General features: G+C 52.5%; 2 protein-coding genes across 2 annotated transcripts; both read right to left on the minus strand.

Annotated features, from left to right (window-relative positions):
* Positions 1 to 653: 653 nt before the first annotated feature.
* LOC119097544 (uncharacterized) lies at positions 654 to 1,546 on the minus strand (the record flags this gene model as incomplete). Its single annotated transcript, XM_037220575.1, has 2 exons — positions 654 to 1,083; positions 1,526 to 1,546. Coding segments are annotated over 2 exons (309 nt in total), but the record flags the coding sequence as incomplete, so codon positions are not given.
* Positions 1,547 to 3,501: 1,955 nt separating this feature from the next.
* LOC119097545 (mucin-1) lies at positions 3,502 to 18,558 on the minus strand. Its single transcript, XM_037220576.1, has 7 exons — positions 18,415 to 18,558; positions 16,351 to 16,535; positions 9,853 to 10,049; positions 5,294 to 9,477; positions 4,291 to 4,603; positions 3,776 to 3,894; positions 3,502 to 3,653 (listed from the first exon to the last, which is right to left on the minus strand). The coding sequence occupies exons 1-7, from the start codon at positions 18,434 to 18,436 to the stop codon at positions 3,502 to 3,504; spliced, it is 5,172 nt and encodes a 1,723-aa protein (XP_037076471.1). The 5' UTR covers positions 18,437 to 18,558.
* Positions 18,559 to 23,479: the final 4,921 nt, after the last annotated feature.

The following is a 23,479-nucleotide window of genomic DNA, read 5'->3' on the forward strand; positions in this document are numbered from 1 at the left end:
GAATATTTATGCTCTTGACAAATCAGCCACGAAGAGGCGAATCATTAAAACCGATTGAAGAGTTTTGCTATGTTCAACCTCCAACCTGGGCTGGGAGGCGGGCGCATGCCGCTGAATAGTTGAGGCGTTTTCGACGCTGAATTGCGAGTGATTCTGTCTTGTTCGCATTGCCATGACACAGTGGTGGCGCGTGGGTAGGCGGCCGTCTGCGGTAGGTGGTTGGGCATGCGATGTTCTATGAATGTTCGTTGCATCCCTGGCAATTAATGCGGTTCGTCGTCAACGGTAGGTTAAGCCATGTTCAAATTTGGGTTGGTCTGCATCGGGCATAGGAAGTACGAGCTTTGCTAATCTACAGACCGGTGCGATTCTGGTACTCGTTTCCCATTTCCCGGTATTGTTCAAAGGCGATTCCACTCAACATTCACACGCTTTATTTTTCACATTTCCATACATGGTTTATCATAAACCTAGGTGGCAACACAGGCTGCTTGCTAATGGGCATCTTAGTCTGGTGGGTGCAAGATTTGTGCTCTCCCAGATATCAATACGTGGCTCCTGATGGAAGCAGCAAGTCTCAAGCTGTTGCACCTTCTGGTTATATTTTGTCCTGACACAAAAGAGGTAAAATGAGTTTTCCAAAAGTTGTTCTTGTTGCATCATATCGGAGTACAGAATATTCCATTTTACCTAGTCACAACCCTGGGGTACAAAACCTCCTGGTGTACATTATACCAGGAAACGTCAAGTTTTCCAACATTGCTGCGCGGCTTCACCACCTGACCCCGGTCACACTCACCTGTACGGCGTCACCACCTGACCCTGGTCACACTCACCTGTACGGTGCCACCATCTGACCCTGGTCACACTCACCCGTATGGCATCGTCGATCATCTCGTCGAACTGTTTGACCTTCTGACTGATCTCCGCGGCGGGCCGGCGCGCCCGCAACGTGTAGATGGGCTCGTCCGAATCGTCCGAGTCTTCGCTGGCCTCGTCCGACTCGTCCGACTCCTCGTCGGTCGACTCGTCGTCGGAGCTGCTGCCGTCGCCGCCCACAGACGCGTCCGAGCCCTCGTCCTCCTGGCGAACGCGGCGGCAGCTCTCACCATTGCCACGCACTGGGCACTACGGTAACGGCGACGAGCCAAGGCGACAGGCGCACAATGCAGGGGCCGCCACGTGGACGGACCGCCGCTGGTGACAGCCACTTTAAGACACGCTTAGGCCCTCACTCTATGCGTTAACGATTGGCCGCCGACGAATACGGCGCACGTGCACCGCAATACATACTGGAGGAAGCGAGCCGACGGCAACGACAGGTGACGTCTGCATGTGGCGAACACCCACCCAACCAGACAGACTCCCAAAGCAATTCAAACCGGGTACATCATATAAAATAACGCTCAATCGGTGATCCGATGACGCACTTCTCATTTTGTGTGTCCGTATTCATACCAGATCCGCATTCGTGCAGAAAGGAGAGATAGCAAGTCGTGATAGCAGCAAGCTGCCGGCCACTCACAGCTTTGGAGCGTTTGGGTGGCCGGGGCGGCTGGGCAGCACGTTCCCCCATACTGATGTTGACGTAATCGAGCCGCTGCTTGCGCAGCAGGTCGTTGTCGCGCTGCTTCAAGGCCACGTCAAACTCCTCCAACCGCTGCACCAGAGCGCTGACCAGCCGACCCTGCCGACAGCACGGGCACGTCAGCACTGCCAGCCGATGAACATAACACGGGCACGTCGGCACTGTCAGCCGACTGAACATAACACGGGCACGTCGGCACTGTCAGCCGACTGAACATAACACGGGCACGTCGGCACTGTCAGCCGACTGAACATAACACGGGCACGTCGGCACTGTCAGCCGACTGAACATAACACGGGCACGTCGGCACTGTCAGCCGACTGAACATAACACGGGCACGTCGGCACTGTCAGCCGACTGAACATAACACGGGCACGTCGGCACTGTCAGCCGACTAAACATAACGCGGGCACGTCGGCACTGTCAGCCGACTGAACATAACACGGGCACGTCAGCACTGTCACCGACTGAACATAACACGGGCACGTCGGCACTGTCAGCCGACTAACATAACACGGCGCACGTCGGCACTGTCAGCCGACTGAACATAACACGGGCACGTCGGCACTGTCAGAGGACTGAACATAACACGGGCACGGCGGCAGTGCAAGTCATTCCCGCGCGCGTGAAACGACGACCACCAGCGGCGTCGCACCATCGTCAAATCCAGAAGCACACACATACTGTTCAGCTGTGTCAAAAGCACTAGGACCACCGAAAAAAATTGGTAAATCCCGTTTTCCTGAAAGTGGAAGGCTGCCATAAATACAAAGCAGCTTTTCAAAGCAGACACATCCGGAGCAAATGACGCCGCTATAAAAAGTACAATTAGCGGGCTGTCGCATACCATAGGGCATATGCTGTATACAAGCTTTGCCAAATTATTACAGCATAAAGCGAACACTAGTAGCAAACAGAAAGCGACGGCGCGAATCAGAAGAAAACGCCGTAGCGTTTGATGCATTTGACTGGGAATCGTCTTCCAGTGGGCCAAATTTTATGCGTCCTCACGCATCCAGCTGAGTGCTCTCTATCCTAATCTACAAATTTTCGGCCAGGATACTGCATTGCGTCCACCTGACACACATGGTACCAACCAGCCCTTTCGGACTAGTCAACAAACCACCAGGCACGAGCATGACACATTCGGCCACCGCGGTGGCAAGGATGTCGACAACTCCAATGCTTTCGCACCCCCGGATAAGGGTTCACCGTCAATGCATGTTACCTGCCGCTGCTGGTCTCGCTCGGGATCGACCAATCAGCACTGAGCTGAGCGGCGGTCAATCCAGAACACTATTACCTGCCGCTGCTTGGCCTCACTCGGGATCGACCAATCAGCAAGACTGAGCTGGGCGGCGGTCAGTCCAGAACACAGACGCCCCGGGCTTGGCAAATCGGGTGGATAGGTCGGAACCTCACTTTCAAAGGGCAACGGATTAGCAGCCAACAAAATGTGGCTACGGAGGGCGACCGAGGAGCCAGAACTTGGACAGCACTCATTCATAAGACGTTCCGGACAGACAAGGCGAGTTTTTAAACGGCTGCCAAGCCAAAACCATCAAGAACACGCCTTCTGGTCGATACACGTTTCGGAATGCTCCTTGCTCTGTTCGTGCGGGTTAAACGGTTAACGACAAGCTTATCAAGAACAGCCTATTTACGCATGTAGCAGGCTGAGTTGTAAGCGGCTCCCGGCACCTGAGACCTCTCGCCCGGCGACGGTGTCTGAGCGCACTGACTCACGTGCTCGCAGGGAGGACAGTACCAGCTGCCCTCCGGTATGCTGAGCAGCGGCGGGCGCACGCAGTTGGTGTGCCAGCCGCCGTTGCAGCCGTCGCAGAGCAGAATTGTACTCAGGGTGGTCGCCGTGGCCGCACTTGCGACACTGATCCTCCTGGTCCGGCTCGTCCTCAGGCATCGTCCTCGTCCTCGTCCGACACCTCGGCGGCAGCGTCCTCAGCCTCCTGCAGGGCGAACACCAGACAGTCGTCTTCCAGCATCGCAACCAGCCGGTCGAGGACAGTGGAGGCGTGGCTGGACACGCGGGCCGGCGGCCCGCCGCCTTACTCAGCGCGCCGCTCAGATGACCGGCAAGCCGGGGCGGCCGAGGCGTGGCAGAACTCACACCGGCGGTGCGCGCCTGTTACGCGCCGAGCGGGCGGTGCGCGCGTGCTGAACGGGCACCCATTCCTGGTCGTTTTCGGACCTCTGGCGAGAACTCATGGTCGGAGCGGAACGGGTCCTCGTCGCCGGCCTCGTGGTGCGCGAACAGCTCCATCTCCTCGTCCTCGTCGGAGCTGGAGCTGTCGGCGCGGGACTGACTTCAGTATCAAGAGGTAGCTCAAGGGCGCACGCCGCTTCCAAGCCGCAATTAACGCTGCCATCGCCACTGGAGGGATTACGGAGAGGTCCGAATACAAACGCAACCCACTATACTCAATGGGCCAAAGCTCTTACGACGCGTCCGGTTGCCAGAACTTATCAGCTGTATCAACTGGAGCGGCAGATTCTTTGCCTCGAAAGACGGCAAAGGCTTTCGTACATCATCATCTCCACTTCCAAGATACCGCATTCAGTATAATATACTGCAGACAGCCTAGCAGACGAGCATCACCTATATACAGCACAGGGTCATGCAGTTACGAATAATATCGACAGGCACCGAGTGTGTGCCATAAACAAGGCTACGGTGTGCTTACCTGGTGTCTGATGAGGACAGCCATGGATCGTTTCCCGCCCTCTTTTTCTTCTTTTTCTTGCGCTTCTTCTTGCCTGCCTTCTCCGTCGGCTGCTCCTGCTCCTGGCCACGCTCGACTTTCTTTTGCCGTCGTTTTTTCTTCTTGTCCTTGCGCTGAGCGCGGCGGGTCTCACGCTCGTGCTGGCGCAGCTTGCGCAGCACGGCCTGCTCCTTGAGCACGCGCAGCCGCTGCTCCTCGTCCACACGGCGCTGCTCCTCCTCCTTCTCGCGTAGCTTGGCTACGCGGGACGAGCGGCGCCGGCCGGCACCACCCTCTGCAGAGGCACGAGACCAGAGGTCAGTTACCGTCCGGCACACCGGATTACACTGACGGGTACCATACCAGACAACACTGACGGGTACCGCACCAGACACTGATGGGTACTACACCAGACACACTGACGGGTACTACACTAGACAACATTGACGGGTACCACACCAGACAACACGGACGGGTACCACACCAGACAACACTGACGGACACATCAGACAACATGAACGGGTACCACACCAGACAACACGGATGGGTACCACACCACATCACACTGACGAGTACCACACCAGACAGCACGGATGGGTACCACGCCGGACAATACTGACGGGTACCACACCAGACAACACTGACGGCTACCACACCAGACAACACTGACTGGTATCACTCCAGACAAGCTGCGAAAGCCGCAGATCGAAAGCTACAATGCAGTCTGCAACTGACCACCCTGTGCCACAAATCAGGCGGCAGCTCTGGAATGTGGCCTTTAGCTTTCAAAGCCATCGACTATTTAGACTTAGAAGCGACATACGCAGCGTTCTCAGATGACCTACCTTGTAAATCACCCACACACATTGGACGGTACAACCAAACAAAGCATTAAGTAGATTCCCTGAGAGCTACGCCAATCGAACTATCGATAGTTACGGGATGAACCGCCACAAGAGGCGGCCAGCACACCACCGCCACTCACCGTCGGCGTCGGCGTCAGCTGAGACCAGACTCTCGAGTTCGCTCTTCCTCTTGCGACCGCGCTTCTTGCCGGCCGGCGGCTCCGGGTCTGGGTCGGCCTCTGGGTCGGCCTCAGGCTCGGCCTCTGGCTCGGCCTGGGGCTGGTCCGCCTCGCCGTTGTCGCGTCGGTCAGCCGACGGCGGCTCGGCATGGCCATTGTTGCCCGCGGCACTGCGGCTGGCCCGGCGACGCTGAACACCGTTGCCGACACCACAGAGCGCACCCCAGCCGCTGCCAGCCACCACCAGGGCCGGCTCCTCCACGGCCTCGCTGACCCAGCCCGGCGGCACACCGCCCTCACAGTCCGCCCCGGAGCCGGAGCCTGACACCAACAGGGCCGGCTCCTCCACGGCTTCGCTGACCCAACCCGGCGGCACACCGCCCTCACAGTCCGCCCCGGAGCCGGAGCCTGACACCAACAGGGCCGGCTCCTCCACGGCCTCGCTGACCCAGCCCGGCGGCACACCGCCCTCGCAGTCCGCCCCGGAGCCGGAGCCTGACACCAACAGGGCCGGCTCCTCCACAGCGCCGCCGCAGTCCGCACCTGACGTAACCACTTCCGCCGAGCCGCCGCTAGTCGCGCCTGCGCCAGACTCGCCCTCCAATACGGGCGCAGTGCCATCAGCGGCGGCAACCGGCCGCGGAGCTGCTGGCGGACCGGCGGCGCTGCTCGAGACGCCGTCATCGACGTCCGCTGCCAGCCGCCGCCCGCCCCCGGTCCCGTCCGGCTGTCGCTCACCAACGGCCGAAGACTGGGGGCTGCCCGCGACGTCAACGGCGGCTTTCGACGCCCACACGTTGACCGTGGCCGCGGCGGCAGCCACGTCAGCACCCTCTGGTCGCGCGTCGACCGTACTCGTGTCCGCCACTCCAGGCTGCGGGCTCGACTGGCCGCGCGCCTCCTCCGAACAGCGGCCCGGTCCGGGGCCACCTGCCGAGCTCACCGCCTCACTGGAGCCGTCTGGCGCGTTTGCCACAGATTCCGCCGCGTCCCCGTCACAACAGCTCGTGCTTCCTACTGCGGCCGTACCGACCCCTCCACCGCCCCGCTGTTGGCTTGGAGGTGACGCCTCCCCGGGAACGGGCTGATGCCGCGACTCCAGCGCGCACGGTTCCGCCCGCTTCCCGGAGCTCGCTCTCGCCTCGGCGTCTTCAGGAGGCGGGCTCGAGACACCGCTGGCTTCGCACCTGCTGATGTCGCGGCCACGTTCCGGCGCCTCCGACGTGGTGACGCACTCAGAGCGTTCTCCGGAATGCTCCGCCACAAAGTCGGGGCGCTCCGAAGTCGCCGGCGGAGCATCGGCAGAGCTGACCGAACGTCCATTAGACGACGGCGGCGGCGGCGGCTCCGAAGAGTCGGGCGCCCCCTCCATCTCTGACGGAGAGCAAGCGGTGTCAGAGTTCGCTCCGGTCCGGTCGGTACCACGGCCCACGCGTGCATCTGCCGCTGAAGGCTCCTCCGATTGGGTGGAGTCGGCGCCACCCGTGCGAACAGCTGATGTGATGGGCTGAGAGCTGCCTGGCCTCTCCTCCAGCAGTCCAGGCTCTGCACTGGCGACGTCTTCCGTTGGTGCCAAAGCAACCTGCGAGTGGATCTCACTAGGGTTCGCCACAGCCTCCACAGCTGGCTCAGTGTCCACCACAGCCTGCACAGCTGGCTCGGTGCCCACCACGGCCTCCACAGCTGGCTTAGTGTCCACCACGGCCTCCACAGCTAGCTCAGCGTCCGCCACAACCTTCTCAGTGTCCACCAAGGCCTCCTCAGTGTCCACCATGGCCTCCACAGCTGGCTCAGTGCTCGCCACGGCCTCCACAGTAGGCTTAGTGTCCGCCACGGCCTCCACAGGAGGCTCATTGTTCGCCAAGACCCCCAAGGCTACCTCGGTGTCCGCCACGGCCTCCACAGGAGGCTCATTGTCTGTCACGGTTTCCACAGCAAGCTCAGTGTGCGCCAAGGCCTCCACAGCTGGCTCAATGTTGGCCACGGCCTCCACAGCAGGCTCAGAGCTCGCCAAGGCCTCCACAGCAGCCTCACTGCTTGCCACGGCCTCCACGATAGGCCCAGTGCTCGTCACGGCCTCCACAGTAGACCCAGTGTCTGCCCCGGCCTCCACAGCAGGCTCAGTGTCTGCCACAGCCTCCACAGCAGGCTCAATGTCCGCCGCGGCCTCCACAGCTGGCTCAGTGTCTGCCACCGGCTCCATATCTCGCTCACGGTTAACAACGGCCTTCACAGCAGGCTCAGGGTCCGCCACGGCCTCCACAGCAGGCTCAGCGCTCGCAAGGACCTCCACAGTAGGCCCAGTGCTCGCCACGGGCTCCACAGCAGGCTCAGTGTCCGCCATGGCCTCCACACCAGGCTCAGTGTCCGCCACGGCCTCCACAGCAGGCTCAGTGTCCGCCACGGTCTCCGCAGCTGGCTCAGTGTCCGACGCGGCCTCCACAGCTGGCCCAGTGTCCGCCGCGGCCTCCACAGCAGGCTCAGTGTCCGCCACAGCCTCCACAGCCGGCTCCGTGTCCGCCACGGCCTCTACAGCAGGCTCAGTGTCCGCCAGGGCCTCCGCAGCGGGCTCAGTGTCCGCCACAGCCTCCACAGCTGACCCAAGGTTAATAACGGCCTCCACAGCTGGCTCAGGGTCCGTCACGACCTTCAATGCAGCCTCAGGGCCCACCGCGACCTCCACAGCTGGCTCGGCTTTCACCATGGAATCCACAACTGGAGCAGCCTCAGGTACGGCCTTCACAGCTGGCTCGGGTTTCACCACAGTTTCTGTGATGGGTTCAGGGAGCACTCCCGTCTCCTCAGAGTGGAACGACTCGGGCTCGGCCACCACCGGCGGCGCTGACATCGTCTGTTCGGTCTTGACGTGGCCGTCAGCGGCTGTCACCGCCAGCTCTGCTGCGTCACAGCCGGCCTGCTCGCCCAGCCCGGCCCGGCCCGGCCGGCCGGCGGCGACAGGCTCAGTTGGCGGCTCGCCCGTGCTCCTGGGTAGATGTGAAGACGGGGTCGCCGGCCGGTCCCCAGCGCCCGTCGCAGGACTATGCACCAGTTCTGAGTGGTGCTCACCTTCCTCCGTGGCCGAGACGGACGGCGGCAGCACACTGACCGAAGCCTTCACGCCGCACTCGGCAGCTGTCGCAACACTCACACCAGCGGCAGGCGCGTCTGTGGCCGGGACCTGCTCACTGCTGGGCTCCCCGGACGCGGCCGCCGGCTTTTCCGGCGAACCCCGCGCCCCGCCCGACATACGGTCGCTCGCAGTTGGCGCGGCGCGCGCGTCCAGCGGCACCACGCCTTTTGATGACACCGACACGCTTTCAGTTCCCATGTCGCCCCCGCCATGTACCAGCTCCCCGGACTCAGGGGGCTGGCAGTGGCTTGTCGCATCCACCGACTTTACATCGGCAGCGGCAGTCGGCGAAGACGATCTCTCCGCCTCGCCAGCAACCTCCTGTTTTGTATCACCAGCGGCCGATGGCTTCTCGTCACCGACCACTGGCCTCCTCTCATCGTCGGCCGCTATCCGTCTTCCGCGGGCCTTTGGGTCTTCATCAGCTTCTGGTTCAGACTCGCCTGCGGCCTCTGGCTCGACCTTGCCATCGGTCACCGACTCAGACTTACCACTGGTAACCAGCCCCTCCTCAGCCGCCGTCGTCTCTGCCTCAGCCCCAGCCCCTAGCTTTCCGTCACTGGATGATCGGCGGATCTTGCCTCCAGCTGGCGGGCTTCCCTCGGTTGCACACACCGCCTCTTCCACACTTCCAACCCGAGGCTCCTCTTTAACATCGTCCACCGTCTCAGCCTTCGTCCGTTTGCTGGCCTCACTACTGGCTGCTTGCTCAGCCTCACCATCGGCCGCTGTCTCTTCCCTGTGACTGAGCGCCGCCTGTTCGGTACCTGCCGTCACCGGCCCGCCGTCGCCGCCGGCCGCAGGGGACGCGTCAGCGCCGGCCGGCCGGGCCTGGTCATCTGTGCCAGCAGTGGGCCGGACCAGGTCGGCCGGCCGGTCCGGCGGCTCCCGTTTGAACGCCGGCGGACCCTGCAGCAGCTCCTCCTCGCTGTTGGCCTGCGAAGTATCCTCCGACTTGCCCAGCGGCGAGTCCGACTGCAGGCTCTGTATCAGCGCCTTCATGCTCTCGCGGTCCCTGCCGACAGGCGGTCAGACGCCCTCACTCACTGCGCTCAACAGTTCAGTGTGCACTTCGTAACCCTGGCCGGGTCATGTGCCGACACATGTGCCTAACCTGGGACACCAACATCGTCACGCACTGGAGGAAACGAGGGCTGCTGCAGGCTTCCTGTCACTAGGATCGAGGCCAGGTCTCTTCAACCAAAGACCACCGCCATAACAGCCCGGCTCCCTGCACGAATCCCGAGCACCCGGGCAGGCAACGATCTATGACCCTTTGAAAACGTGACCCAACACCCAGGCACAACACAGTACCACCAGGAGTCACACCTGTCCCCTGCATATGATTCGGGGCGCTGGCTGCCGACTCGACCCCCGGGTCTGGACTCACTCGGCCACCACCTGCCACGTCTCGTCGTCGATGTCCTCCTTGTAGATGCGCAGCTGGCAGTCCTCGTCCAGCTGGTACCAGTAGTTGTTGCCATGCCGGTCACGCCCCAGCGGCTGCAGGCGCAGCTCGCACGCCGCCTCCTTGTTAACCTCGTCCTTGAACCGCTTGTTGCGGTCGAACTGCACCTCACACAGGTTCTGCAATGGCACAGGTTCAGCATCGGTACGTGCGGCGGCAAGCACGGTACCCACGGCCAACCACTCAATGAAATTCGATATGCCTCCTGCACCCGCAGAATAGGAAGAGAGTACAGATAAGTGGCCAACTCAAGTAACAGACGTTTAAATTTGGCAGCAGTATTGACGCACCGTACTGGTTATCTGAGGGCTCATCCTCTGAGCGCTTATTCGTCCCTGTTCTGAATACCTTTGGCATGAAGACGTAATGACAAACGGTCTGCTGCCCGGGCTTTATAATGAAAGTGGCATAATGGCATCGCCTGTCTCACCCTGGAAGGAAGCCTGGACCCCGCAGGGAACCGAACTCCGTGATCCACCTTTGGGCGGGGGGGGGGGGGGGGGACGGGGACGGGAAAGAGGTGAGGGATGGGTAGAGAGGGGCTAGATTGGCTACGAGACCAATTTTACCACGGAGGGCAGTGGAACAGAGAATTTAGATACCGTGCTGTGCTGTAGACTTTAAATTGAGGATGCCGCCCTTTTTGGTCAGACAATATATGTCAGCACCGCATCAAAGCTCCTAAAGTACACAGGCATGTAAACGCTTCTGAATCTGCGATAGCAGAGGGTGCACGTGCACATGCAATGATGTTAACGTCTAGCTGCAGTTGGTTGCCACTTGTCATCTTTGAAATAATCGGGCTTGTTGGTGCTGTCAGTGATCACAGACCGGCGGCGGAGAAGGGCAGGGGCAGCGCCGAGTTCAGCTGGTCTCTTTCCGTACATCACCGTACAGTTAATGTTACATATTGTCTGAAATAGGGCGCGGCTGCCCCCTAACCCCCTCCTAGACATTAGCCCAGGCCATCGGGACCCTGGAATTTGTGAAGCACAAGTCATTAAAATATTAAGAAATGTGTAAGGCCTTACAAGAGCTTGGCGGTAAATCATTTTTACTAGCAGACCTCTCGCCTTGCCCTCAGCTCCAGAAGGGTATGAGTAGCTGTAATGCCAGGAGCAGGGGAAGTTGACCAGGCTTGTAGGAGGGTGGCTCAGAGGCGCTGCGTCGTTTCTTTCCGTGCACCGCCGTAAGTCTAACGCTAAATTAAGGAAGTCTAACGCTACATAAAATGGTTCGAACTTCGAAATTGTCAGCCCCCCCCCCCCCCTCCGCTTATGATTATGACATGTTCCTAAACTAATGCCCATCCTCGGCGTTAGCGAAAGGAGGGGGAGGGGCTTCTCCACGTCCTCATTTCTTTTTTGAGTTGTTATCTTTCCCGATTCATCAGGACCTTTTACCAGGTGAATGCCTTCTTCCATACCAATTACAATCATGTTCCTTTGTGAGTTTGGATAGGCGACACAAATCACATTACGGCCACCGCCTTTTGACACCATGTTTGCCCAACATGTCTAGACATGAATGGGGACTTGCAGATCTGGATAAAAAGTAGTGGCTCCTAACTTCTGCATATGAATAGGGATCTGCAGGTCTAATTATAGAAGTGATTGCTGCTGACTTATACTACAGTCTAGGTATAAAACAGTGTGCTTACTTCATTCACAACAGGGCATATATTTACCTTTAAAACACTGGAAACTTGCATTTTGTAAGTTACAGCACCAGAGAAGCCTGCTCTACAAATAATACCTGATACTGACATACCTGTGTAGTATGTATGGGTTTTGTGAATGGCAACAAAGACGACTCGACTAAAAAATAAAATTTTCATCTTCACCCAACAACCACTTTCAAACTCAGTATTCCAAGAATCTGGTCCAATGCATACCATCACATACACCTTGTAGCTGAAAGCTATTCAGTTGTCATCCTAGAGAGGAGGGGGGGGGGGGGGGGATTTAGGGCACGCCAAGTGTGACAGTCAATTTGCGGTTGCCATCCTAGCCTCAATAAACAGGAAAAGGGGTGTACGTATTGGGCGTGCTGGTCTCCCACCATACACACCTCTACCCCCCCCCCCCCCCCCCCTCTCCCTCGTTCATACAGGGGCGTATACTTGACAAATTCAAGGATACGTCTTTCATGCTGGGTAAATATTTAAGACTTGCCGCCGAAAAATTCAATGTTACCCTCCCGAGAGGACGCAAGGGAGGGAGGTTCATACAGCCTGCCCTTCCACCATCAGCGAAAATATGCGAAATTTGCTAGTTTTTAATGAACACAAACTAAAACATTTTCCGAGGGACCTAAAGTGACCCAAATGCGACATAAACCACGGCGTTGAAGTATAATACTTAGCAGTTTCTTAGCAAAGATTAGCCAACCACTCATTACGTTTACCGCTGCTACTTTTTGTGAAATCACAGATCTATCCCTGCTCTCGCCCCCAAATATGGGTGTCCTACGCCTAAGTCGGGATGGCTAACATGACCCCGGCGGAGTGACACAATGCCACGAAAATCCGCATAACATTCCGAAATACGCCAGCTAGTCCGCTGGACGCATCCTTAGCCGTTAGTCGCTGGGTGACCCCCCCCCCCCCCCATAGCCATTTTGGCGCTACGGTCTGATGACGGCTGTATCTGCGCACGGTACAGCGGCAAGTCACGCGCACGGTACAGCATCTTCTGCTGCGGATGTTGACACTTCTCTATTCTCTTCATTGGAAAATGGAAGCCAATTCTGTACCTCAGAGCAAGCCCACTTTCTTTACCTACCGTTACGGCCTAGACCCCACACCCTACTCGGCAGAGCCGAAGTAAGTGCGCTTGTTAACAAGTCATCGTTGTTGACGTAGCAACGTCTATCAACAGTCGATCGATGCGCTGCTGACGGCTAGGTCCAGCAAATAGGCGGGTCTCGATCGCTCGTGGCCCACAATGTGATTCGTAGTGTGGTCGACAATGGTGCATTTAGCCACAGAATTTGCCAATAACTGTGCATTCGAATAATATTTCAGTGCTTAACGAACTTGTTCTTAACGACTCGATGATGTTCTCCGCAGAACGAGGTGTTGCGACATATAGTGCTGGGTCGACGCGGGTCACCAGTGGGACCTAACGTTGGGCATAATTGGGTCCAGGGAGGCATCTTCAAATGATGTTTTGCTCTATCCACAGGCACATTACTTAAACAAAGTTATCCACTTCCATAAAAAAGAATTGCCTTTATTTCCTGCTTCTCTATTTACGTCAAAAACAGGGCGAAGTTATTTGGTTTCATGGCCCTTTAACTTTCATGTCCCTACATTCAAAACAAATCTTGAGATAACATAACAATACATAAGAAAGGAGTCCCTCACAAATCTTTCAAGCCCACTTACATCATTCGGCTACCAACGCTTTGACTATCCCCGCTGCTGGCAGTTTCAACGGATTTCGGTGCAGGTATGACGCAATGCGGGTCGGGCGACACGCGGTAGCAATGGAGAGTATTGAGTTGGCGTGGTCGACAGTGTAATATTAAAGGCCTTGGGCGATAGAGGCCTTCCAGAAGCAAAGGATGGAACACTTGGGTATGCATCCATAGTTTCGCTGGTGAAACCTGGCTGCTGTGGTAAGCAATCGGCATAACTTTTCTTGCAGTAAAATCGAGTTGCGTGGTAAACAAGCGCAAAGAGGATCATAAAAAGGACCTGAAATGCCACCTTAAGAATCACAGTTTACATGTGCTTGGACATTTCTAATCAAACGTGCGCGCGCGCGTGCGTGCGTGCGTGCGTGCGTGCGTGAGTGCGTGCGTGCCTGCGAGTGTGCGTGTGTATAGCGTAAATTCATCATATATTCGGTATCAATTAGGCCTAACACTTGTCTAACGCCACCGGCATCCAGTGTCCATTTAAACCTATAAAAATACAGAAATTGTATATAAGGCATAATAGCGACATCAAACACCATCTTAAACACTCGCTTGGGCACGCGGAATAAACAGCTCCGAAGTCTCCGGCTCTTGGGAGGATTTAACATTGGAAAGAATGCATATTTTCCACACAGAAATATAAGCTGAATACCAGATGAAAACGCAAAAAAGTGGCGATGGATAAAAGTGTGCAGTTTTTTTCATCCATGTACAGGGCATCGCCACCAAATTGTGGTGTGAATATAACGTAAACAAAGGGTTTCTCGTCTCAGTTGAGCGGCCTGCTGATTGCCAATGTGAAATTCTTGAAATCTCTTGATATCATGTGGGTTGAAAGTTTTATTTTGCAGGATATCGTAAATAATTTCTAAACATTTGTAGAAAAGTAAGAGCCTAGAAAAGTAATAGCCAATCCAACACATAACTGCTAGCGGCTCTATATTTGAAGACTGCTCCCCTGTGCGCGCCTTTCTACGGTATGCTAGGCTTCCGACGTGTGTTTAGAAGAGCCGTGCGAGGCGAGAGCAGTGTCGGACAGTGACAGTGGAATTTGTACAGAATACAGGTAAAGACTACATATCAATTCCGCCCAGCATCATACACTGAGGATAGCATCGTATCTGGCTCAATGTCGGTGAGTGGAACTAGCGGATGCTAACTTTGAAGGGCTGGCTTGTTCCATGATGAAGTAATGACCTCCGTTGCTACTGCACTGACCTTCGGGCCATTTCAGATGGTGAACTTTTTCATGTCAGCTTGGGGAGGGTGGGCAGAGCAAATCACTAAACCCAAATAAATAGCAAAACAATGTTTTTCCCTGGATTTAACCAATTTTTTTCTTCACAGAGTTGGGGGAGGAGAAGGGGACAGAGTTTTATCCAACTGGGCCGGTAACTACACCCCCAGTCCCAAATTCGACATATCTAGGTCCGTGGATGCCTCGGTGGGTATCATGTTCCTTTGTCATCTGTCCTTGGGTGAGAAAGACACTGCCTTGGGTGGTAGGTAGCTGCACAAACTACTGTGTGCCAGATGTTTTATCTATATTACAGTGGCTTGCATAACATCTCTATCAATAAGTTGTTACGAATGTCCCAGGAAATCATGCCACAGGTGCACAGCATTTTAAGCACTGGTATCAGTCGGTCTTAACAGGAATGTTTCACATTTGAAGATATTGAAGCAAGCATCAGATATGATGATACAAACTGACTCAAGCTATTGGGTATACTTTTTATGTGGAAAACTGTTCTAGACAGCAAGATTACCTGTTCAGCAAATATGCTTCTCAATGTGCCATTGTTTGATTACATCATCACATGTAGCACGACATTGATTGAGAGCCAATTGACAGCTGTTACATCTGAAAACCGTGCCCACATGAGCACCATATATGAATGTCTTAACAAATATATTTTTATTGGCCTTGATTGTCACATGGCTTATGGAATGGGAGGCTTTGAAAGTTATTATGACATCATGGATGCCAAGATGACGTTGAAATATAATGCGACTCTCGCCGCTATATCTCTCCCCTTTTTGGTGGGCCTGCACCTAAGAAATTGGAGGGTCTGAGGTCTTAAGACAGCAAGATTGTGAAGTGTACTGAAATATCCTCAAGATGGCCATTTCAGTTCAAACCCAATATAAATGAGCAACACTCTCTTTAATTAACCCACACACCTGCCCGAATAATACTGTCATTATAAACAACTTTCCATTTGTTCCATGCTTTAAATAGTAGAGCATACATCAGCCTATCATTAAGAAGGAAAGACTTTTGAAATCACGAGCTGCCAATCTCCAATGGTCTTGTCAATCACTGCGACCAGCCTGTTCATAGTATGTTCTTCTCCATACAAGATGCTATTTTAAAATGGTTGTGCTCACTCCCCATGAGACACAACCAAATTTCACATACTGCACATAGCTCTGACTCCCTGGCACTTTTATAACCTTTACCAGAATGACCATACCAATTCTTATGTGGGTACTAACTAACCTATGTATTGGATGTATGCACCATAAACAGCCAACTACTGTCTGGTCCACAGTGACCTCTTTAACTACAGCTGATGAAGGCATGTGTGGTGTGTGGTGAGCATATCAAGCAAATCAGACCAGAAGCCCCTGAGAAACTTGGAAACAGCTGCAGGGACAGCACAGCAGTGCCCAGTGTGCAGATTTGTTCACAACTGCTTAAGCAATTGTTTCACACAATTGGTGTGCATTAGTCTTCAGTGAACACCTATTGACATAACATCACAGCAGCCCACATTATGAGCATATCCAGTTCAGTTTAACCCTAATGGGGACTTTATAAATTTAGCAGTTTGACTATGTCACATGTAGATCTGACCAGCAGTGCACAAGAGATCGACAAGTCACCAATGACCCAGCAGTTGTCTGTTGAGCACCACTCCCATGGGGCTGCATGCCACCATGACCGCCAGGTGGTAGGGGCTCCGGCGGAGCCTGGGCACACCCTGCACCCACCTTCAGCACACGCAGTTTGACTGCCAAATCTGCCTGCTTGTAGCCAAACCGCTCCAGCTCCCAGGCGTCCTGCTTGGACACAGGCCTGCAGAAGCTGATGAGTGCTTTCTCCCAGAGGTCCGGCTTCACCTGGCGCCGGGCCTTCCGCATCAGTCGGATATGGAAGTGCTTCAGTGCATCGTGGACTGCAACATAATCAGAGCCCATTATCAGAAGCTCATGGCAGCTGGGGGCTAAGGTTTGTGCATAGATACAGCATCTTGTGATACATTGTTGGTGAAAATCCTCATGGTAGTCTTCATAATGTAGAACAGATAACCACAATGCTACACAAAAGAAAAGAAATTAGCAACTTCATGATCATGTATCCCATCACAGTCAGGAAGTGACAGGACAACACTCCTTCTACCTGGTAAGACCAAACAAACACAAAAACAATAACAAACATGTTTCAGTTGTTCAGGCTCAAGCTCTAAATTTCTTTTAGTGCTTGATGTGAAACCCACCCTTCTGATACACACTACACAGGCAAGCATTAGACTGCACAAATGATACATTTTAAAATGGTCAAAATCAGCTCTTCAGACATCATGACATGGATTATATGCAACAACCAAATTGTGAGAGGCAAAATAGGAAAGCTCAGTAAAAGGCATTCACAAAGTATTTACTTTCTGCACATTATTCCACATAGCATTCCACATTCCACATGTTTGTGCTAACATTTCATCAGATGACCTGAGTGCATGGCAGGAAAAGCACTGTTCAATAGCTATATTGAGTCTCTTGACCAACCAAACTGGTTGGCTGGCTAACTGTTTCTGGCACTTAGATAACATGAGTCCAGATCTTTGCATACACCTGCAAGTCACATCATTCAGCACAAAATCACAAATCCCATAGTGGGGCCCATGCTGCCATCCAGTCTTTGGCCAATGACACTTTCCTCTGGATCTCTACCCCTGATTGCATGAAGTCTGTCAGAGGTTCAGCTGACAGCACAAAGTTTACTGTCACATGCCAACAATCAATAAACAACTTTTGTCAGTTCTCTATTTTGACAATTTTCTCCAGAGCACAAGATGGGCACCAGCTTTGCTCAGCACTTTTGATGCGACCATGACACATGGAATCTTGCTTCACTTCAAGTGGGCATGGCAACCTTTTAGCTCTCTTACTTTGAATGACATCCACACAGGCACAGACATGCCAAATAGATGTCAATTCAAACTCAGTTCCTCCAATGGACCACAATGAACCCTGTTTAGCTTATCAAAGCTGCCAAGTGTTAATGGGCCAATACCCACATACCTTCACACCAGATATTTAATGTGCAGGATCAAAAGAACAGTATGCCTAAACATTCAAGAGTCACTGATTTCAATAGGTCATGCTTATGCACCACATGCATGTGACAACAATCAGTTGCTCCTGTTACCATCATAGCAGTTGGCTAAGGCACATTACAGAGTTAACACCACCCATAATACATCTTCTTACTTAGTTTCAAACTGTCTATGTATAACATGGGAAAGAAGTCCACCTAAGCAGCAGACCATAACAAATTCATCCACTGCACTGGACACCCACACAACATCAGTACACAGAGCCTCTCACTAACAAGTGCCAAGCTCAGGCATGCCCAAATTGAGTTGCATTTTCAGAAATTTTGGTATGAAAAATGTTTTGATAATACTTTGCCTGTGATTGCCTAGCAAATATAGTGATACCACACACACTGAAACACAGGATGTGATATTACTGCTGTCCAGCAAAGTTCAGCATAACAATCATACATGGCATAACATGCATGTTTTGTTGGCATGTCTAAAAACACCTGGATCAAATCAAATCATTCACTCAAATTGTCAGTTCCAGCAATCATAAAATAATGCAAGCCATGTATTTCAAGTTTCCATGCTGCTGTAAAAGCACTGGAATACACCATCAAAGTGATATCACTCAGTTGCATATTTCAGTCCATTCAGACATGTCACGTCAAACATAAACCACACAGCTTCGGCCGGGCATTTCCACTGACACTTATCCATTCAAACAGCTCACCTTCGTCCGTAGATTCTAGCATCTGCTGCAACCGGGAGAATGGAGGATACACTATACCACATTTTCCGCCAAATTTTTCCAAAAACGAGCATATAACGGCGAAATCCGGGTTGTCACAGCATTTTGCGACGTCCGAGGACGCCATTTCTGCAAACAAAATACGCTTTAGTGGTGAGAACGCTGATGCGATTAGGACTCGGTCGTGAGCAGGCAACGCGTGAACATATCTTTTTGCAAATTTTGACTTAATTGATCAAAATTGCGTTGAAAGTGTAATTTTTAAAATTATTCCACTAGCTAATCGCAGCTTTTGTAGAAAAAATAGTACATATAAATTTGCGTGAATATTCATTTTGACCGCAATAACGGCTAACCAGCAAGGTTGGGGGAGCCTAAAAAGCGGCATTGTAAGAATACAAGCTCCTACTCTAGTATGGTACGCTAATCACTTTAATGTCTTTACCAATGGATTGTACATGATAAAGCGATTATGCAGTTACAATATGAGGAAATAGGCTATGATAAAACACCTTAAAACCCAGTGAGTACATTTCTGCGCGCAAAAGCAGACAGCTAACTTTTTAACGCCCGCTTGGCTTGAGAACAATTTGAACCCCCCCCCCCCCCCTTCCCAAAGGCTTTTGCTGAATGATAACCAAATGGCCCGGCGTGGCCGCGCCAAATTTAGCAAAGCCTTAGCCAACTTAACAGTGGATAGTTTAATATTCATGATTTAGATGTTCCTTGTAAGGTCAATAACCTACAGCAGGTGAAAGGGAGGCCACGGATACGGCGAAGACGATTTCTACGGGACCGTTCAATCTGATCATACGACGGAGTGCTAGACAAAGCCGCACATCTCTGAAATGGTTTCTTAGGCGGCACAGTAACTGAATGAACAAATTCCACTCACTCTGGGTCTGTTATGAAGGCGAGACCTGGGCAGGGGCGGATCCAGGATTTCGTCAAGAGAGGGCCACGCAACATTGTGGGCCCCCTAGAGTTTGGGGTCCCCTCCAAAAAATCTCCTCACATTCCGGCCATTAAAATTTTAAGATAAACAGTATGTATATATATATATATATATATATATATATATATATATATATATATATATATATATATATAGCAAATAGGGAATCCATCTTACTGTGCTAAAGATGGGCACATTATGCATACACATACATGGAGCTCATTCCTTTTCACCAGATCACGTTAAACCTTGTGATTTTGAGGCTAAGTATCTCGGGCAAGACAGGCAAAATAAACTCAAGTCTGCTGCTAAATAGCATTAAACCAAGCGCTGGCTCGATTCCTAGCTTATTTACGGCTAGCCAGCTGGGCGATATAATCAGCAGATGGCTGATAACTAATATAACATTTTTTATTTGTGATAAACGAATACAAGATATTCTGGCATTCAAAATGTGTTAAGAACGTGATGCACAAGTTCGATAAGCGTCACACACTCAATCGCCAAGGGAAATGACACATACGACGTCGGAAGCACGTTAAGTTACCTTCGACAAAAGCGCGTAAAATTTCACCTGCGCACACACGACAGCTGCTCTGAGGATAAGGCACCAAGGCTAATAGGGACAGAACCCGATCGATCATGGGTGTCCTGCGGGGCCAACAAAGAGGATGCCGTCAACAAGTATAGGGTCCTCAGGGCAAGTGAAAAGAACTCAAGACCAACGTAGTGTGCCCCTAAGCGATCGGCAGTGCCCCGGCAGTCTGACGTGTAAGGCCCCGGCCAGAGCACAGGGCCCTCTGAGCAAACGGAAATTCTGCAAGGCCATGAATTGGTACCCCTGTGTGATCAAAAGTGCCCGGGCAGGTTAACAGAAAGAACAGTGATGAGTCCTCCGCAAATGAGATCAAGAGGAAAGAGTTCTCGATCAACGTAGAGGGGCTCTGAGCATCGAGTGTCTCTGTGCCTTACCTTATATGAGCCCCAGCAACAGCCCAAGGCCCTCCGAGCAAGTGGAAAGAACCCGAGACTAATATGAAAGGCTGCTGAGCATCTTAGGGTACCTTGACACATGGGCCCCCGGAAAATGCGCCTAGAGTCTTTCTGGCGAATAGGAAGAATCGGTGGAGGGGCCCTGGTCGATCAAGAGTGCCCAGGCATGGAAGCAGATGGTGTCCCAATAGTAGGGTTGAGATCATCTGCGGAAAAATGGAAAAATGCTAAGAGATCAAGGATAACGTGGAAGGTTCCTTGGCGATCAGATTGACCCGGTAAGTGGACATATAGGACCCGGGCAAAAGCGTAAGTCCTCTGGAAAACATAATGATTGCCACAATTTCCCTCAATCACCACCCCTTCAATCGGCAAAGATTTAAATTTGCCTTGCTTAAAAACTCTTCACTTTCGTTCGTTCACGTCCTATGTCGTCTATAGGCTCAAACACGTCAAACTTTTTCTGTCTTTTTGTGTGTTAAGAACGTGCGTCCGTTCAGCCGGTTATCGGCCAATTTGAAGCCTATGGGTCCTTTTGTTATGGTTCATTGGGCATGGTCTGGTGCTTTCTCCCCTTCCCCCACTCTCTCTTTATTCGCCACCGGCCCGAGCAGCTTAATAGATGGGGCCCGCCAAGAACGTAGGGCCATCCATTCAAATAGCAAGCACTCAAGACAACATGGAAGGCCCCGGAGTGATCGAGTGCGCCAGAGCAGGTTAACAGACAGGGGTCCCGTCAAGAGCGTAGGGCCTTCCGTTCAAAGATGAAATACCCACTACACAATATGGAGGGCTCCCGAATGATCAAGTGCGCCAGAGCAGGTTAACAGATAGGGCGCCCGGCATGAGTGGAGGGCCTAAGCAAGTCACTGGGAATTGGAAGCGCCCTAGACTAATGTACAGCGCCCATGAGCATATCATGAGTGTGTCGGTAGGTGAACCGCGGCCGACATAAAGGGCGCCTGAGCAAGGCAGAATATCCCGGCAGGTTAACATATGGCCCCCAGCTATAGCGTACATAGCCTTTCCGGCGAATAGAAATAATCTGTGGAGGGCCTCTGTTTGACAAGGGCGCACCGGCAACCTAGAGGGAAGGGCCCAGCAACAGAGCAGCGCCCCCCAAGCAAATGCTAAAAATCAAGGGCATCGTGGAAAGCTGCTTAACGATTAGAATGACCCTGCAAGTGGGCATAAAATTCCCCCGGAAACGGCAGAGGGCTCCTGGACAGCGTGATGAGGCTTAAAATCTCCAAATAACAGCTTTTCAATAATTTAAGTTTTGTTTTTGTCTACTCTCGGGCTCTTAACTTTCGCTAGCGACTGTTTTTGGTCACCTACAAGTCCAAAGATGCCAATTTTGTTGCATTTTGTGTTTAAAAAACTGCGCATGTTCGGCTGGCAATGGACCCCTTCGGAGCCAATGGGCCCCTTCGGGGCCCAAGGGGGAGCATGGCCCCGTGCCCCCTCTAGACCTGGGTCAAAACCAAACTGTTGTATTACTCTAGAGCTTGCTGTATGGGATAGTGTCTGGTACTCATTTCGAAATAGCTGATAACAGCACTCGCATCACTATCTCCCACAGACCTCTCAAAGGTCATGATAGATTACTGACCTAAAATAAAGCATTTTGTAAATCGGCATTTTTAGGAGCATGCTGTCCAGCGTCATCGTTGACTGATTCAGATGCATAACTCAATGCAGTCGTGTATGATTTTGGTCACCATGACCTCCAAAAGACCAAACAAGGTCACTGACCTTTAATTACCACCAGTGATATTTTGCTTAGAACAGGTATCTAGGTTCTGGAACACTCTAGACACCGATCTGGAGCTTTACCTTATTTGATCTTATTTAAATCGAAGGTGTCCTAGGAACCCCAAATTTTGACATGATTAAGTTCATGTACAAGCCAATACACCCTGTGAATTGGGGGCGTCTAGCTCCATTGATTTCTGAGATCTCAGGAGGGCCAAATCGACCTCCGCCCGATCGAAAAGTATTCAATCGGCCACCGCCCGGATGGTCGGTTGGGCACCCTTCGCTCGGGGGGGGGGGGGGGCAGTCAATTTGCCCCCCCCCCCCTGAGGTCTCAAGAATTAAGAGAGGTAGATACACCAAATTTACCGAGTGTGTTGGGCTGTATGTGAACTCACTTAGATCAAATTTTAAGGTTCCTAAGACAAGACCTTCAGGTCAAATAAGGTCAAACAATGTCAAACTCCAGGTAGGTCTGCGAAGTACCCTCAAACCCTAAATATCTGTTCTAAGCAAAAGTTCATATGCTCATTGAAGTCCAGTGACCTTGTCTGACCTTTTGAAGGTTATGGTGACCAAAATAATACAAGACTGCTTTGAGCTTTGGAGTCGAATAAGCGACAAATATTATGCTAGGCTGTTTGTTCCTAAAAACAAAATGTTGGCCTGGGTCGTTTCAGGTCAGTAACCTATTCTGACCTTTACAAGTCCTTGGAAGATGTACAATGCAGTTCCTGCTATCAATAATTTCAAAATGAGTACGAAAAACTGCCCCATACAGTAAGCCCTAGAGTAATAAAACAGGTTGATCTTGCCCTTAGTCTGACCCTCATACTTAACCGTAGGTCAATGGAATTTGGTCATTGAGTTCTCTGTTGCCTAAGACAATATCTCAGAGGTATATGGTTTCGTCTAACACTCCGTTGTTGGATCGGATTGAAGGATTCCCTAGAAACTGACTTCGCTGAATCCATGACCTGATTTTAACCTGCTATAGGTCAGTGACCTTGCAAAGGACATCTAAATTTTTCGCACCAAACGATCCTGTATTCAGCTGTCTAAGATATGCCAAATTTGGTGCGGCTGCGCTGCGCCGTTCGGAAACCATTCTGGAAAAGCCTTTGGGGGCAATCTGACCACACCCGAGCGCCCGTTAAAGCTGATCAACAGAGCGATCGTGGCAAATCTAGACTCCAAATTAGTGCATGCATTTACATGCATAGTGTATGTCAGTGGCAGCGCCATGGGTTTTGGTTTGATGGGTTTCAGTGGTCTCCTGTAGGTTAGTCGACTCGGTGCACTTGGTTTCATCAGTAATTCACATTTCATATCGTTTTCTAACAA

Source organism: Pollicipes pollicipes, unplaced genomic scaffold (genome assembly GCF_011947565.3).
Source record: "Pollicipes pollicipes isolate AB1234 unplaced genomic scaffold, Ppol_2.1 Scaffold_4295;HRSCAF=5057_pilon_pilon_pilon, whole genome shotgun sequence".
NCBI lineage: Eukaryota > Metazoa > Arthropoda > Thecostraca > Pollicipedomorpha > Pollicipedidae > Pollicipes > Pollicipes pollicipes.